Source organism: Blastocystis hominis, assembly GCF_000151665.1.
Source record: "Blastocystis hominis, Singapore isolate B (sub-type 7) whole genome shotgun sequence assembly, scaffold_1".
Lineage (NCBI taxonomy): Eukaryota > Bigyra > Opalinata > Blastocystidae > Blastocystis > Blastocystis hominis.
The window spans coordinates 1,134,785-1,148,978 of record NW_013171816.1 but is presented as its reverse complement, the minus strand read 5'-3'; the positions used below and the strand labels follow the sequence as shown (position 1 = coordinate 1,148,978).

At 48.8% G+C, this 14,194-nt stretch overlaps 7 protein-coding genes; 4 read left to right on the top strand and 3 right to left on the bottom strand.

Moving 5' to 3' along the window:
- Positions 1–63: 63 nt before the first annotated feature.
- Positions 64–786, bottom strand: GSBLH_T00001021001 (uncharacterized protein; the record flags this gene model as incomplete). Its single annotated transcript, XM_013039338.1, has 4 exons — positions 64–500; positions 533–600; positions 634–685; positions 717–786. 4 exons carry the CDS (start codon positions 784–786, stop codon positions 64–66), a joined length of 627 nt encoding a protein of 208 aa, XP_012894792.1.
- A 3,860-nt stretch (positions 787–4,646) lies between these two features.
- GSBLH_T00001020001 (uncharacterized protein) lies at positions 4,647–5,306 on the top strand (the record flags this gene model as incomplete). The annotated part of the gene is made up of 4 exons (XM_013039337.1): positions 4,647–4,814; positions 4,845–5,000; positions 5,030–5,098; positions 5,130–5,306. 4 exons carry the CDS (start codon positions 4,647–4,649, stop codon positions 5,304–5,306), a joined length of 570 nt encoding a protein of 189 aa, XP_012894791.1.
- Positions 5,307–5,793: 487 nt separating this feature from the next.
- On the top strand, positions 5,794–6,383 carry GSBLH_T00001019001 (uncharacterized protein; the record flags this gene model as incomplete). Its single annotated transcript, XM_013039336.1, has 3 exons — positions 5,794–5,937; positions 5,974–6,204; positions 6,234–6,383. The coding sequence occupies 3 exons, from the start codon at positions 5,794–5,796 to the stop codon at positions 6,381–6,383; spliced, it is 525 nt and encodes a 174-aa protein (XP_012894790.1).
- A 162-nt stretch (positions 6,384–6,545) lies between these two features.
- Positions 6,546–7,274, bottom strand: GSBLH_T00001018001 (uncharacterized protein; the record flags this gene model as incomplete). The annotated part of the gene is made up of 4 exons (XM_013039335.1): positions 6,546–6,737; positions 6,771–6,904; positions 6,941–7,055; positions 7,086–7,274. The coding sequence occupies 4 exons, from the start codon at positions 7,272–7,274 to the stop codon at positions 6,546–6,548; spliced, it is 630 nt and encodes a 209-aa protein (XP_012894789.1).
- A 992-nt stretch (positions 7,275–8,266) lies between these two features.
- GSBLH_T00001017001 (Ribosomal protein S8) lies at positions 8,267–8,804 on the bottom strand. XM_013039334.1 has 2 exons: positions 8,593–8,804; positions 8,267–8,558 (listed from the first exon to the last, which is right to left on the bottom strand). The coding sequence occupies exons 1-2, from the start codon at positions 8,714–8,716 to the stop codon at positions 8,299–8,301; spliced, it is 384 nt and encodes a 127-aa protein (XP_012894788.1). The 5' UTR covers positions 8,717–8,804; the 3' UTR covers positions 8,267–8,298.
- A 358-nt stretch (positions 8,805–9,162) lies between these two features.
- GSBLH_T00001016001 (uncharacterized protein) lies at positions 9,163–10,737 on the top strand (the record flags this gene model as incomplete). Its single annotated transcript, XM_013039333.1, has 4 exons — positions 9,163–9,197; positions 9,234–9,336; positions 9,368–9,510; positions 9,543–10,737. The coding sequence occupies 4 exons, from the start codon at positions 9,163–9,165 to the stop codon at positions 10,735–10,737; spliced, it is 1,476 nt and encodes a 491-aa protein (XP_012894787.1).
- A 133-nt stretch (positions 10,738–10,870) lies between these two features.
- On the top strand, positions 10,871–13,158 carry GSBLH_T00001015001 (uncharacterized protein; the record flags this gene model as incomplete). XM_013039332.1 has 11 exons in its annotated part: positions 10,871–10,876; positions 10,909–11,042; positions 11,075–11,188; positions 11,220–11,274; positions 11,305–11,424; positions 11,460–11,591; positions 11,621–12,048; positions 12,673–12,826; positions 12,862–12,932; positions 12,964–13,063; positions 13,096–13,158. 11 exons carry the CDS (start codon positions 10,871–10,873, stop codon positions 13,153–13,155), a joined length of 1,374 nt encoding a protein of 457 aa, XP_012894786.1. The 3' UTR covers positions 13,156–13,158.
- Positions 13,159–14,194: the final 1,036 nt, after the last annotated feature.

The window sequence follows — 14,194 nt, the reverse complement described above, 5'->3', positions numbered from 1 at the left end:
CAGCAGCTCCGCCACTTCGTCAAAGTCCTTCTACAATCTCAATTATGAGCGACTCTGCATCGATCAGTGGAAATGAAAGTACAGGAAGCATAAAGAGTTTGGAGGGAAATCGAATGGGAGGTCAGGAGGATAAATCGAAGTTATTTGGAGCGAAAGGAGCTGAGAAGCCGTCTCTGAAGGATAGGAGAAAGAATATTGGAAGAAAGATGTTGGATTCGCATGTTTGTAACAAACTCTCGAAATGTCGAGGATAACGTATATATGGACTCCATCCTCTTTGTGGAGAACCTGCATGTTGCTGTATGTGATCGCTTTGACCTCGGTTCCTTGCTTGTGCTTCTCCTTGCTATATTTTTCTCCAATCCCAAGAAGACGCACAGATGAGTAGTCCTTAGCTACTGGAGTGATGCAGCGCACGTCACAGAACAAAAGATCCATCGTGCTGTTGCAACAAAGGAATTCATTCAGGACATCATACAAGAGAGACAAGCAATCGTGACCTATAGATGAGGCATCCATAGTGCAGAAAAACCCTTGGCTTTGATTACAATGGGGGTCACATCCCCATCAAAGTCAACATGACTAGAATCCGAAATATAGCTAGACAGAAGAGGAAAGAGCTGGAACACCTACCCATACATTCCTAAGACGCATTGTTCTACCGCGACTTCAAAAGTGTTCCCCCCTAGACTTCACGACTCTTCAGCACAAAGTACACGCATGAACTTGAATATCTGCAGTGTTATCCAGATACTCATATTGGACAGGGCGATTTCTAGAAAACATCACTCCTGCAGGAATGACACAATGAGCAAACCTACAGTTTATACCCACAATCCACAAATAACTCTTCTACATAAGGACTTAAGGGATCGGTGACGACTGGCATTTCTTCTTGTTGCGTTTGTACTTCTGAATCTACTTCTTCGTTCTGATTTGCAATATCCTTTCCCAGCCTTCGTCGATCCCTTCCCTTTCTTCTGGGAGGTCGTGCCTGGATGCCGAGATAACTATAGCTATCTCTATCTTCCGTAGGATTCATTAACAATTATTAAAACAAACTGATGTAAGTTCTCACAATTTTCTTCACAATTCTTCGTTCATATTGTCAGTGATTTCGATGTCTCCATAGCTCTCTACCTGCGTCACGACGACCATCCGATCCGTGGCCAATACTAGAGTGCATGAGACCAGTCTTCGCTACCCAGCAAGTGATAAAACGATTTGACCACGAAGCCGCGCGTTCGCTTCGCCGCGAACTTCGCGAAGTCGACGGGATGTTCTTTCAACCCCGCGTCATCCAGCAAACTAGGTAGTAGCTCGTCCGCACAACACACTTAAGAAGTCGCAGCGTGTTTTGCTGCGAGGGAGTACTAGATGCCGACGACCCTGCAGACAATGAAATCTCTATTTGGTATAGGCGTGCTTCGCACTCTACTTCGCAGATCCGCACCTGGAGAGTCGATTCCCACTGCCATCGTAGATTCCATAATTGGCATGCTATCACCGTCCAACTCACTAGAATGAAAAGAGAGAAGCGTTCTATACGCCGGAAGAGCGGCCTCCGGCCACGAGGAGTTTTCGATTGACATACCGTGGGAGCTTCGTGGATCGCCGCCGCTTGCAGATCGCCGCCGCGGCGACGCAGCGATTGCGCGAGGCAGCTCGAAGGATCGTCCCTGCAGCGAGCGAGAAACGCGGCTCTCTTCTCCGAGGAACTGCAGAATGGCTTCGCCGTACCGCTATCTCTGAAACGCCCAAAACGTGGAAACTGGAGGTTCGGCGAGGGCGAGGACGGGGAGAGGCGGTCTGGCGGCGACGGCGAGGGCGGGGTCGAGGCGCGCGCGTTTGAGGGTGAGGGGGTGGAGCTCGATGCGGACGTCGGGCCGCAGCGACGCCCAGCGCTTCGACGGCGAGGACCGCGGCCCTCGCGAGCCCCGCACGGGGGAGTACCCGAGTAACAGCACGCCGTCGGGTCCGTTGGGACCGTTGAGACCGTCGGGTCCGTCGGAGCCAAAGTCGATGTCGAGGAGGGGGCGGGGCGAGCGGGGCGACGGCGCGGGGCCGTCCAGGCGGTGCAGAGAGGGGTCGGCGCCAGGCTGCGGGTGAGGGGAGGGAGATAAGGGAGGATACGGGGATGTCGGAGAGCGGAGTGGCCATCCCGGCCAGCAGGCCTTCCAAGCCTTCCGCGCCCTCCGCGCCTTCTGCACCCTCGGCGCCCTCGGCGCCCTCCAGCGCACGCAGGTCGGTCAGGTCGGTCAGATCCGCGAGCGTGTCTACGATCAGACTCGACACACACGACCCACTGTGCAAACTGTGCAAACTATGCAAACTATGCAAACTATGCAAACTGTGCAAACTGGTCAGGCTGCTGGGACCATTCAGACGGTCCAGCGCACCCAAGGGTTCGTTGTCCAGCAGCAGCTGGGAAGCTTCCAAGCCGAGACGGTCCAGGATCGGCTCGAGGCCAAGCTAGACTCTAGAAAGCTTGGGGAGATGGCTACCTGCGTCGATGTCAGATTTAAATCCAGAATGGACTGCTGGAGAGCGGAAGCGTCAACGGGCAGGTCGATGCGCTCCTGACTACGACTCGTGGGTAGAGCGAGGGTCTACCGAAGCAGGGACGTTTCCTCAGGGAGGTTAGCAGCCTGCGGCTGTGATTGAAATCGAACCCGTCCAAAAAGGTCGTTTGTATCCGAAAGGAGGTATCGGCATTGTCTCTAGAGTCATAAGGAAGGCTTGGGAAGGAACATTATGGATCCGAGTGATACCTAGCATCAAAACAGCTGATAGACGAAGAGCTAGAGGCCCACACTTCGGTTCTATCACATTAAGACTAGAGTAAAATAGCTAGAAAAGCGAAAACCACATATCTCGAATGTTAGAATTAATCACCTGCTTTTTAGTCAATCGGTTTTTAGTGGTTCCTTCGGTCCTAGGATTCACGTGTTTGTAAAATACCTTTCTACCAGATAGGGGCGAGGAAGCCCTATTCGTTTACCAAACCTTTTCGCACCTACTTTCTTTGTTAAAACATACACAGAATAAAACATTTCAAATTAATGGTGTGACGCACTTTTCCCTCCAACTTGACATAGGGGCGAAGAAATCCAAAAATTCAAACCTTTGGCCATATTGTGTTTTCAGACCCTATTCCATAATCTAGGGATATTCTTCGCCGGATATAGAATGGCGGGAGCCTTATTTGTGTTTATGCCCGAAGAGAGCACGTAGAATGGTTTGGAGACCATCAGTGAAGGTGCTTCGCCCATTCTTTTCAAGTAGATGATTATTTGGAGAGTCAGTGAATATCGATCATATCATGAGAAGCTATTAAAATGCAGAAACGAGAAGAGATCCTTTCAAAGAACATGTAGGCTAGATTGTGAGGGTTCAAATATTGGCCCATATTTATTCTCTCAGTCAAATGATTAACTCAGAGGATAGCAATCAGGAAGGGAAACATAAGCGCATTCAGCATATGTGGCCCATTAGCGAGCAGCTGCAGCTCATTAATTGTATTAGACGGCATGATTTGATTTTGGGGAATAATTCGTCGTCTAATAGACACGAAGACAAAAAAGAGAACCAAAGAAAAGCAGTTAGACAATCTTGCGATTATTTCACCAACAGAAGATGTGGAGCCTCGTAGGAGCCGAAATGACGAAGCTTACAGGTAAAGAACGTTCTGCCAAGGCGTGCCGAACCAAATGGGCTCAGGTTGAAAAACAGTTTGAAGAAGGTTATATATTTTGGATCACTCTATTTCTAGAAGTATTATACTGCCACAAAAAGGGAGTAAAGTCGCAATGGGAGCTGTTCCCTCTACTTGCCGAGGTTTTCCCATCTATCTGCATTTGGAAGAGCACTGTTTCCCTTTTTGTCCCCTTTCGATTAGATTCTCGACACCAACAGCTTCATCGCCCCCACTTCCTCCACCCTGTCTCCCCTCCATCCCCAGAAGCGCGAGACGTCTTCCTCTCTTCATTTCGCGCCAAAGCTTCGCGACAACGGCAGCAAATCCATCAAACTCGCGCGTTCCAACTCGCAGAGCGACCGATCCATCACGCAGGAGGCGCTGCACAACCAGGAGGCCGTGCAGCCCATTCCTGAAGGCAGAGAGGCACTTTTCACAGCCGGCGATCCGCTGGCCGTTTTGCTCATCCCGGAATCGATGTCGGAGGGACCGGTGAATTTTGACAGCGAGCTGCTGGACGTTCCGTGGATGCCGGAATTTGACGAAGCGGCGCTCGATTTGGGGGCAACGGGCGATGTGGAGGGAGATGGCATTGATGTGAAAAAGGAGATCGTGGAGGTGTGGAGGGAGTTTAGAGAGAGTCAGAGCCGCATTGGGAGGAAGATCAAGAGGCTCATGGAGATTGTGTACCAGCAAGTGTGAAAAAGGAGAAAGAAAAACGCGGAGGCGAAGTGGGTTGTTTTCATTTTTCTATTTTTTCACATGGATGTTTGTTGGAAAGGCATTTCTCAATTTTGGTTTGGAATTCTCACTAATGGAGGTTTCTCTCTCAGAAATTAAGGAGAAGGAATATTTTGACTCCGAAAAGGTGGACCAGTCGACCATTATTGTTGTTCCCGGAGAAGTCATCACAACGGAGCAGGGATTTTTAAAGTAGGCACAGCACGCAATGGAGACTCATTTTTTAAGGGGCCATGGCGTTTATGTGAAGGATGGAAAAATGATTGCGAGTGTTTGCGGAGTTGTCGAACGAGTGAATAAATTGATATCAGTACGAAGTCTAAAATCAAGATATATACCTAAAATCGGAGATGTTGTCGTAGCAAGAGTACTTGGTGTAGAAGCGGTTTTGTGTCTCGAAATTTAGATCGTTGGATCTTCATGGGACATGGATATCGCCTCGTATCAAAACTCCGTTCTCAGCATCAATTCCATTCTTCTCCCTGGAGGTGAGCATCGTCGCCGAAACGACGCCGATGTGCTTCAGATGCGTTCTATTTTCGTACCTAACGACATCATCAGCGTACCTTTTTTGTCCCCCATTCCATCCAGGCGGAAGTGCAGCAAATCAACCGTCAAGGCGAGAGTTATCTGCACACCCGTTCTCCCAAATACGGCAAGGTTTGTCTCCTCCCTCCTCGCTCACTCGCAGCTCTCCAGCGGCGTTCTGGTGTCGGTTCCCTGCGTTTTGATCAAGCGGCTGAACCAACACTTCGTGAATCTGCCGTGCGGCGTGGGCTGCATCATCGGGAACAACGGATACATCTGGGTGACCGATAAGCTGCGTAGAATTCGATCGAACCGGCGATGTTCTAGGCGAATTCGATGATAATAGCATCAATAGCACGTCCACGGCGGAGATTGAGAAGGAGAAGAAGGAGCTGGAGATGCGAGAGGTCGACGAGGAGGCGCGAGGACGCATTGCGAACGTGGTGCGGAGCATTGATTTGCTGAAGTGCGATGTGGGCGAGATGGGTGAGGTGTAGGAGGCAGTGGAGACTGATTTCGCCAAATTCGATTATGGAGGTTTATAATTCTTTGTAGAGGTTGGAAATTGTTTGTTTGATGAACTTACGAATTCCCTTGTTGCATTCGATTCCTCAGGGAGGAGGGGAGAGATGAAGCCGCAGATCCGATTGTTACGTCTTCTAAAGTGAAAGGATCAAAACTGGAGTAAATGGTAGTACCACAATCTATCGCGAGTTAATGATTGAGGAAGCATTGCTCAGAACACAAAATCGAAATTGGTATCATTTGTTTGCAATTCCGCGAGGTGTAGGTGTTTAATCAACGAGCATTTGAATCCTTCGATCGTCATGGGTCTTTCTGGAAAGGTTGAGAAACTAATAAACGTGGAAAAAGCGAAGGAACTTAAGCTTCCTGTAATTAAGCGATTTTCGGGAGGTGGCACTGTGGTAGTCGATAATTCCACGTTCTGTCTCACGTTCATTCTAAATAAGGTTTTCCTCTCATTTCTATGAGTTATAATATCGTAGAAGGACTTTCCCTCTCTTGTGTTCCCCAAGCCGCTGATGGACTGGAGCGGTTCCTTCTACAGCAACGTATTCAACCGGATCAACGTCTCTTCGTTTGCGCTGCGAGAGAACGATTATGTGTTTGGAGAGCAGAAGTTCGCTGGAAACGCGCAGAGCTTTTCGAGCGACCGAATGTTGCATCATACGTCGTTTCTCTGGGACTTCAAGGATGAGATGATGGAGGCGTTGAAGGTACTGTTATTTTGTGCTTTCCATGCTAGCACCCCGAAAAGCAGCCGGCTTATCGTCGACAGAGAGAGCACACTTCCTTCCTCACGCGCATGAAGGATCATGTGCCCTCCAAGCAAGGCTTTTTGGATGCTTTTCTCGTATTTCTTGAGTCGAACGAGTTCCGGTGTAGGCGGAAGTGAAGGAGGAGTTCGACGTCGTCGAAGCACAAGCTCCCGACTTTGATGCGATGATCGCTGCGAATCCTCGAAAACTAACGAAATTAATTGAATTGGAGTAGAAAAGAGACGGGACTGAATAGTTGGATGTTTGGATGGGTCGATTGTTTGGTTCACACAAACATGTCAAAAGAGCTTGTGTTCTGTGTAATACTTAATTCCATACTGGCTGATGCAGCCCACGTGAGGCATTTCGCGCATGACCTCGTCGAAATCGAATCCATTTCCCACAATGAACATGTTCGGCACAATGAACCCGCAGTAATTGCTCTTGTACCCGCAGCTCAGCGGGGTATCCTTCTCGCAGAGAACGCAGGTCTAGACAATAACCAGAATGCGAGAAACGAATACAGCGACGGATTTCGCTCCATAGCTCTCGATCATAGGGATCAAGACCTTCATCGTATTTCCAGTATCGATGATGTCCTCCACGATGACGACGTGGTGGTCTTTCAGTCCCTCCAGGTTCAGTCCTTCCACTTTCACTACCCATCAGCATGTACAGACAACCAAAAATATACCCTCTCCAGTCGAGCTCGACCCACTGTAGCTCTTTACTTTGATAAAATCATACGAAAAAGCCATTCCCAAGTTCTGCATTTGATGGGACAAAGCGGCAAAGAAAACTTGAGCACCCTACAGTCAGATTTGAATTCGCTAGGGTACCTTCAAAACGCACAACAAGTGAATGCGGTTGTTACCATAGTCGCGCTGAAGATCGTAAGCCAGCTTGGCACAGCGATCCTCGATCATTCCATTGGTTAAGATGATCCCATCCAATTTATCCTTGCCGTTATCACACCACGTTATTCCTACTCGGTACTCTTCAGCGATTCTGAAAGCATCAACAGGCATAATATTATGCTCAGTGAGCGTTATAATTCCCTCTCGTTCGTGTTGGTGGTTCATTCCGTTGATTAATAGAAAAACAATAATCCATTCCCATTTTCGAGACTATTTTGTATCTTTTGTTGAACAAACAAAAATATACATATAAATATTTATTTATCTTGCGCTCGAGTGCCACCAAGAGGACCTTAAAGGATCAAGAATTGCAAATTATTGAGTACTTGCTCTCGGGAATAGATGAAGGAATCATCGCAACCGGAGATTCAAGAATCCAAACCAACTACACTATCTGAAGAGAATCCTGGATCTATGTCAAGAGAAGAGGCAAGCAGGATTCAAAGTCTTCAGCAACAAATTCGTTTGTGTGAAGGTGAATGTACCTTCTTGAGGTGCTCTCTTATAATGGATAATTCAACCGTTGTCCCGTGTGCTCCGCCATCCTCGACCTATTTGGAGGAGCATTCACAATTTTTCAAATTTCTAAACGATCTAAACCAGTTTACAGAGCCGAGTGGAGAAGTTGCTCCGTTAGCTGCAGACAACCGCTTTACCAAATATATAAACCATTTTTTGAGGCATCAGGATGAAATCCGAAAGGAAATATCGAGAATTCGCGAGGAAACTGAAGCTCTTTGCGAATCTATGGAAGTTGTGACTGTAGAACGGAACAAGAATAAGGAAGGTCTGGCTGAGCTGGAGGATGAAGTGGATACCTGTAAGCAAGTCATCGATTTCTTAGTTTCGCAACGTGATGAGACAAAAAGAGCTATTGGGAAGACGGATGAGCAGCTATTGGATTACAGGAACAGTTTTTCAGAGAATCGAGATATTTTGGTGCGAGTGCAGAACCCTATGATGGGTGATCCGCAAGATAGTAATTCACCGCAATGAAATAGTGTTGTCTTTCACAGTTTCATTCATTCATTCACTCATTTATTACACATCAATATCATCATATTATTCATTTGTAGTATGTTTGTTTATATAAGAAACATGGACTTGTTTCAAGCTGACCCCTTACACAATTGGTTTAGTAGAAGAAACCAATGATCTTTCCACCGACGTGCTTGCGACGAGCCTCCTCGTGGTCCATAATACCCTCAGAAGTGGTCAGGACGATGTGTCCGAACTGACGGCAGGGGAGCAGATTGCGGGTCCACATCTCAATCTCGTTCAGCTTCACATCGAAGCGGGGAGAGATGCAGCCGCACTTGTTCAGACGACCAGTCAGAGTGACCACGACCTTTCCGGAACGGTGGTCATCAATCACGGTGATTTCACCAATGTAACCTAGTCCATAACTCGAATTCGCAAAACGACTTACCCTTCTTCTGCATGCACTCAAGGAACTTCAGAAGCACCTTGGAGCAAGGGCGGACGAGCACTTGACGCTTACCACGCTTCTCAGCGTTGGTAATGGATTTCAAAGCGTTAGCAAGAACGTTCATCAACATGGCGATACTACCACAAATGATTAGCACCGTTGGTCATCAAATCACACAACAAACACCTACAAGTGTTTTTCGGAAGGGAGCTTAAGAAAACCTAGAATTGGAATTCATGGTCAGATCGCAACGTCGTCGAGGATGAAACTCCCTTTTCCCAATCGTTATTAGACGTCGAGATTTATTGGTTTATGTGTAGGGACGAGTGATTGAATATAGGAGAATGCCGATAACCGTGTTTAGTCAAACATTTGTGTTGGGCAAGTGAAGAAATTGACAATGTGGTATCGTACCTATTCTTTGATTGATTCCAAACTCTTTTCAATCCTCTTTTTCATAATCTGATCATTACAAGTCAATGACTCTATTTTGTGGTAGAAAATGCACACTTCAACCCTCTTTCTACACATTCCCATGCAATTTAAATCGATTCAATCACTCAGAATGAAATGAGTGATTCCCGCGGTTCACTTCAAAATGCGTAGTATTCACTCTCTAGTAAATTGTGAATCAAATGAAGTGTAATTGCTGCCTATGGAAATGGCTCATGTCTAGTCGATCTTCTCCATATTTGCGAGCCTCTTTGTACATTCCTTCCTGAGGTGAAAACTCCTGAGAAGAAGGTGATTGGCATTCGTACCGCTTGACTCCCAGGTTCCCTTCCGTGAGCGCTGTCTGTGGACTGTGGTTGCTTTGTTCGTTTACCTTGTGTGCTGCCAGATTCCTCTGTATGGCATTGCCAACGCTGCCTCCTCGGACCCCCTGTACTGGCTGCGTGCGATCTCTGCCTCGAACCGGTAGTTGGCAGTGTTTTGGTGTCATCGTCTAGCGGCACTCTGATGGAGCTGGGAATCACTCCCATCGTGACGTCCAGCATGATCATGCAGCTTTTGACGGGTCTGAAGTTGGTGGTGTACGATCAGAGCGTGAAGGAGGAGCGCGACCTCTTCGAGAGCGTGCAGAAGCTTTTTGGCCTGCTGCTGACCTTCATCACCTCGTTCGTGTACGTGGTGTCTGGCATGTACGGTCCCACGAGCGAGCTGGGCTGGATGACGTGCGGTCTTCTGATCTTCCAGCTGTCGCTCTCGGGCGTGATCGTTCTTCTGCTGGACGAGATGCTGCAGAAGGGATACGGTCTCGGTTCTGGCATCTCTCTGTTCATCGCGACGAACATCTGCGAGTCTGTGATGTGGCGCGCGTTCTCTCCGATGACGATGGACACGGGCCGCGGCAAGGAGTTCGAGGGCGCGGTGATCTCGCTGTTCCACCTGCTGATCACGCGGAAGGACAAGATCCGCGCGCTGCGGTACGCGTTCTACCGCTCGGCGCTGCCGAACCTGTTCAACCTGCTGGCGACGGTGGCGGTGTTCCTGGTGGTGGTGTACTTCCAGGGCTTCCGCGTGGAGCTGGCGGTGAAGAACCCGAAGTACCGCGGCCAGCAGGGCGTGTACCCGATCCGTCTGTTCTACACGAGCAACACGCCGATCATCATCATCTCCTCGCTCACCTCCAACCTGCTCATCCTCTCCCAGATGCTCTCGCGCCGCTGGGAGGGCAGCTTCCTGGTCTCGCTGCTGGGCCGCTGGTCGCACGACGAGCAGCAGAGCCGCCCCATCGGCGGACTCATCTACTATCTGATGGCGCCCGCCTCGCTCTCCGCCGCCCTCGCCGACCCCATCCAGCTCCTCGTCTACCTCGTGTTCATGCTGGGCGGATGCGCGGCGGTCTCCAGACTCTGGATCGAGTTCTCCGGAACCTCCTCGCGCGACGTGGCGCGCCAGCTCCGCGATGAGGGCATGACCATGAAGGGCTACCGAGACAGCGCCCTCATCGACGTCCTCGACCGCTACATCCCCACGGCGGCCCTGCTGGGAGGACTGTGCATCGGAGCGCTGACCGTGTTCGCGGACTTCATCGGGGCCATCGGCTCGGGAACGGGAATCCTGCTGGCGGTGACGACGATCTTCCAGTACTTTGAGATTTTCAAGAGAGAGAGAGAGGAGCTCGGATTCCTGGGGTTCTAACGGGTGAATGTGTGGGATTGAGTGGATTGTTTGTTGGAAACAGCGGGGAACCGCGGGAATGGGGGATTCGTATGGATTCTTTTTGCCGTTTTTTTTCGAAGAATCAAATATCTTATTTTAAGAAACAGAGAAAATGAATGTTGTTACGATTTTTGCTAGTTCATTGCGTAGGGAAGCGGTGCAGGAGATTTATACGTTCCTAACGTACCATTACAAATCAGTAAACGCTATATATTAAAAAAGGAACTCGGAAAAGGAGCTTACGGTACTGTCTATTTTGCTATTGATAAACGTACCGGTGAAGAGTGTGTCGGCAGGGGGGACGATTTATGGATAGAGTCGCTATCAAGCGGATCAACGACGTGTTCCGCACAAAGACTGATGCCAAGCGGACACTTCGAGAAATCACTATTTTGCGCCAGTGCAATCATCCCAATATTGCCAAACTAAAGTGGATATCCGGCGTGCTCCATTATGCATAGAGATTTAATTGTGCCTCCCGATGAATTTACCTATCGGAACCTGTGGATTGTCCAGGTAGATATCCTTGGCCGGACTCGATCTTAGGAATACGGAGGATGGGATTTATCCAAGATCGTGAAAAACTACACCAACATTCAAGGTTGGGGTGAACGCCACGTCAAATCGCTTTTGTACCAATTGCTCTGCGGCCTTCTCTACATGCAAGTACAATTTTTTTGTTTTTTAAGTCTATTTCGCAGAGTGGCAATCTTGTCCATCGCGATCTCAAGCCCTCCAATATCCTCGTCAGTGATCGCTGCGTTGCCAAAATAATCGATTTTGGCCTCGCTCGCCAAATGAACCAGCAATACAAAGAAAGCAAAGACACCACGGTTTCCCCGTTTCCCTCTTTCAAACCCAGATGGAAGTCGAAAACCCCGATCTCCTCGACGAGCCCGAGGCCGGTCCGGAGCCCTCCAACGTCCATCGCCAATTGACCCAGCATGTCGTCACGCGCTGGTACCGCGCGCCCGAACTGATCCTCCTGCAGGAGTACTACAACGCCGCCATCGACATGTGGTCCGTGGGCTGCATCTTCGCGGAGCTGCTGCAGACGCTGGAGCGAGGGAAGCGTCCGCAGCCGCTGTTTCCCGGGAAAACGTGCTTCCCGCTGAGCGCGCGGCGGTACGAGAAGGAGCAGATCGAGCGGTTCGGGGAGGAGATCCGCGCGGAGACGCACCAGCTGATGAAGATTTTTGAGGTGATCGGAACGCCGCCGCGCGAAGACTTGGAGAGTCTGGATGATGGGCCGATGAAGGAAGTAGGGCGAAGAGAAAAGCGTGGAGAGTAGTATTTGCTGAGCTTGGAGCCGGTGCCGCGCGTGAGCTTCCGCGAGATGTTCGATGCGAATGTGTCGGATGAGGCGTTGCAGCTGCTGGAACGGATGCTGGTGTTTAGTAGGAGAGAGAGAGAGGAGAGTGAGAGATAGATCCGAACAAGCGAATCACGGTGAAGGAAGCGCTGGAATCGGAGTTTTTACGGTCGATCCGAAAGCCAGAGATGGAGATCGTGACGCACACGCGCATGCTCTTCCCCTTCGAGTACGACTCCGTCAACGACGAGGGAGAGAAGCTTCGGCTGAGACGGCTGATCTACCAGGAAGCCATGCAGTTCCAGTAGGGAAGGCAGGCAGGAGATGACATGCCAGCGAAATCATGGATCCGTCCTATCCGCCGATGGCTGGACGCAGAAGAAGCAATACCATCGGTGCGTATCCCACGCCGCACGTGCCAGCGAGGCATTCCATGGATGATGGTGAGGGTGCGGCGGGACGATGATTTATAGCGGTGAGCCTGGAAGAGAAGAAGAACTGTACAACTATGTAGCTCTAGCGTGTTGTTTGGTTGGATCGCAAAATCGCGGTTATTTGATATTTTTAACCAGACGCCCTGTTTGTTGAAAATCGAACTATAGCAGATTCAAATTACTTGTTCTTGGAAATGTGGGGTGTGGCTTGAAGTCAGTGATTTGTAGGAATCCTGATAATTCCCTTGAGAAGAGTGAAGAGGCTGAGTTCGCCCAAGGTCCTTTGTCAATTCTATACAGAGCAGTCAAGAACGGTACGAGTGTAGGCGCCTTTTCTAATCGCTTTTATGTTTTTAGGTGCTCATTAACGTAAGAAACAACCACAAGCTTCTTTGTCATGTAAAAGCATTTGACCGACACTGCAATATGTAAAAATCTAGCATTGGTGGTGATTTGAAGGGTTTTAGAGAACGTCAAAGAGATTTGGACAGAAGTGCCGAAATCTGGCAAGGGGAAGAAGAAAGCGAAAGCCATAACAAAAGACAGATTTATTCCCAAGGTAGGGCGCTCCGTTTATCATTCATTCACTAGTTGTTCTTGCGAGGTGATAGTGTGGTTGTTGTCTGCAGTAATCCCAATTTGAAAGATTAAATATCGTGTTTGTGCAACAAATATAGCATGTTAGCAGCGCTTTTTGAATCCACCCTTCCTCATGATTCTCTTCATTCACGATTTCTCCATAATAATAATCTTCATCCTCCTTGGACACCGATACCAATTGTCCCAGTCTCACAGAAAGCTGGTAGGGGCAATCACTATCCCAATTCGAACACACCTTCATTACTCGATTCTCTCGCAACGAAATCTACTCTTCAATTTCCTTCCTCCCGTACTGCATAGTCTCGAATCTCTTGACACGAGGATGTCGGCAGCTGGATTTCGTCGTAGCCATCGTAAGAAACGACGCAGAATTTTTGTCGACTGTAGAACGGCACGGAGGGAATCAGTAGCGCGTTCTCGGGGATGGTGAGCTGCTTCTCGTCGCCAGCCTCGTCGATTACGACCACCGTAGCCTCATTCTTCATGAGGACGCATAAATGGTCTGTGGAAATCTACGAGGTGTGAGGAATTGAATGAAATGAAAAATAAGAGTGTGAAATGATAATAATAATAATAAGAAGAAGAAGAAGAAGAAGAAAGAAAAAAACAGAAGATGCAAGTGACATTAACTTTGGATGGGAAATGCACGTGGCTATGTGGGCGTTTCGCTGTTTGGATCGAATCTATCACTCGAAGTCAATCAAAAAACGACCCAAATTCGCACGTGATGGCACCAAAACACAATCCTTTCAAATTCGGGCACCAAAACACAATTCAATCATCAAATGGACCTTAACACAATTACATCAATCAAACGCGCCATTCCCCGAAGTAACTCCCGTGCACCCACGTGATCATTTCAATTCATGCCATTGCTTCACTCAACTTACAGTTTCCACGTGCAGATCCACGCTTTTCGTATCGGAAGTCAGCAGGTTCCACACAGGCGTCTTCGGATCCACCACTTCATCATTCATTAATAGACACAGAGGTTCGTGCACGAATGGACAGTTCTGGATGTCTGTTATCAGCGTCTGCACGCGATCCTGGCAAATTGGGTGATATAAATGATTTTTGCCCTGATGATCTT

Coding starts and splice junctions, on each gene's coding strand:
- GSBLH_T00001017001 (XM_013039334.1), bottom strand. CDS start 8,716: ATGAACGTTCTTGCTAACGCTTTGAAATCCATTACCAACGCTGAGAAG. Junction 8,559..8,592: donor TGAGTGCATGCAGAAGAAGG/GTAAGTCGTTTT, acceptor GTTATGGACTAG/GTTACATTGGTGAAATCACC.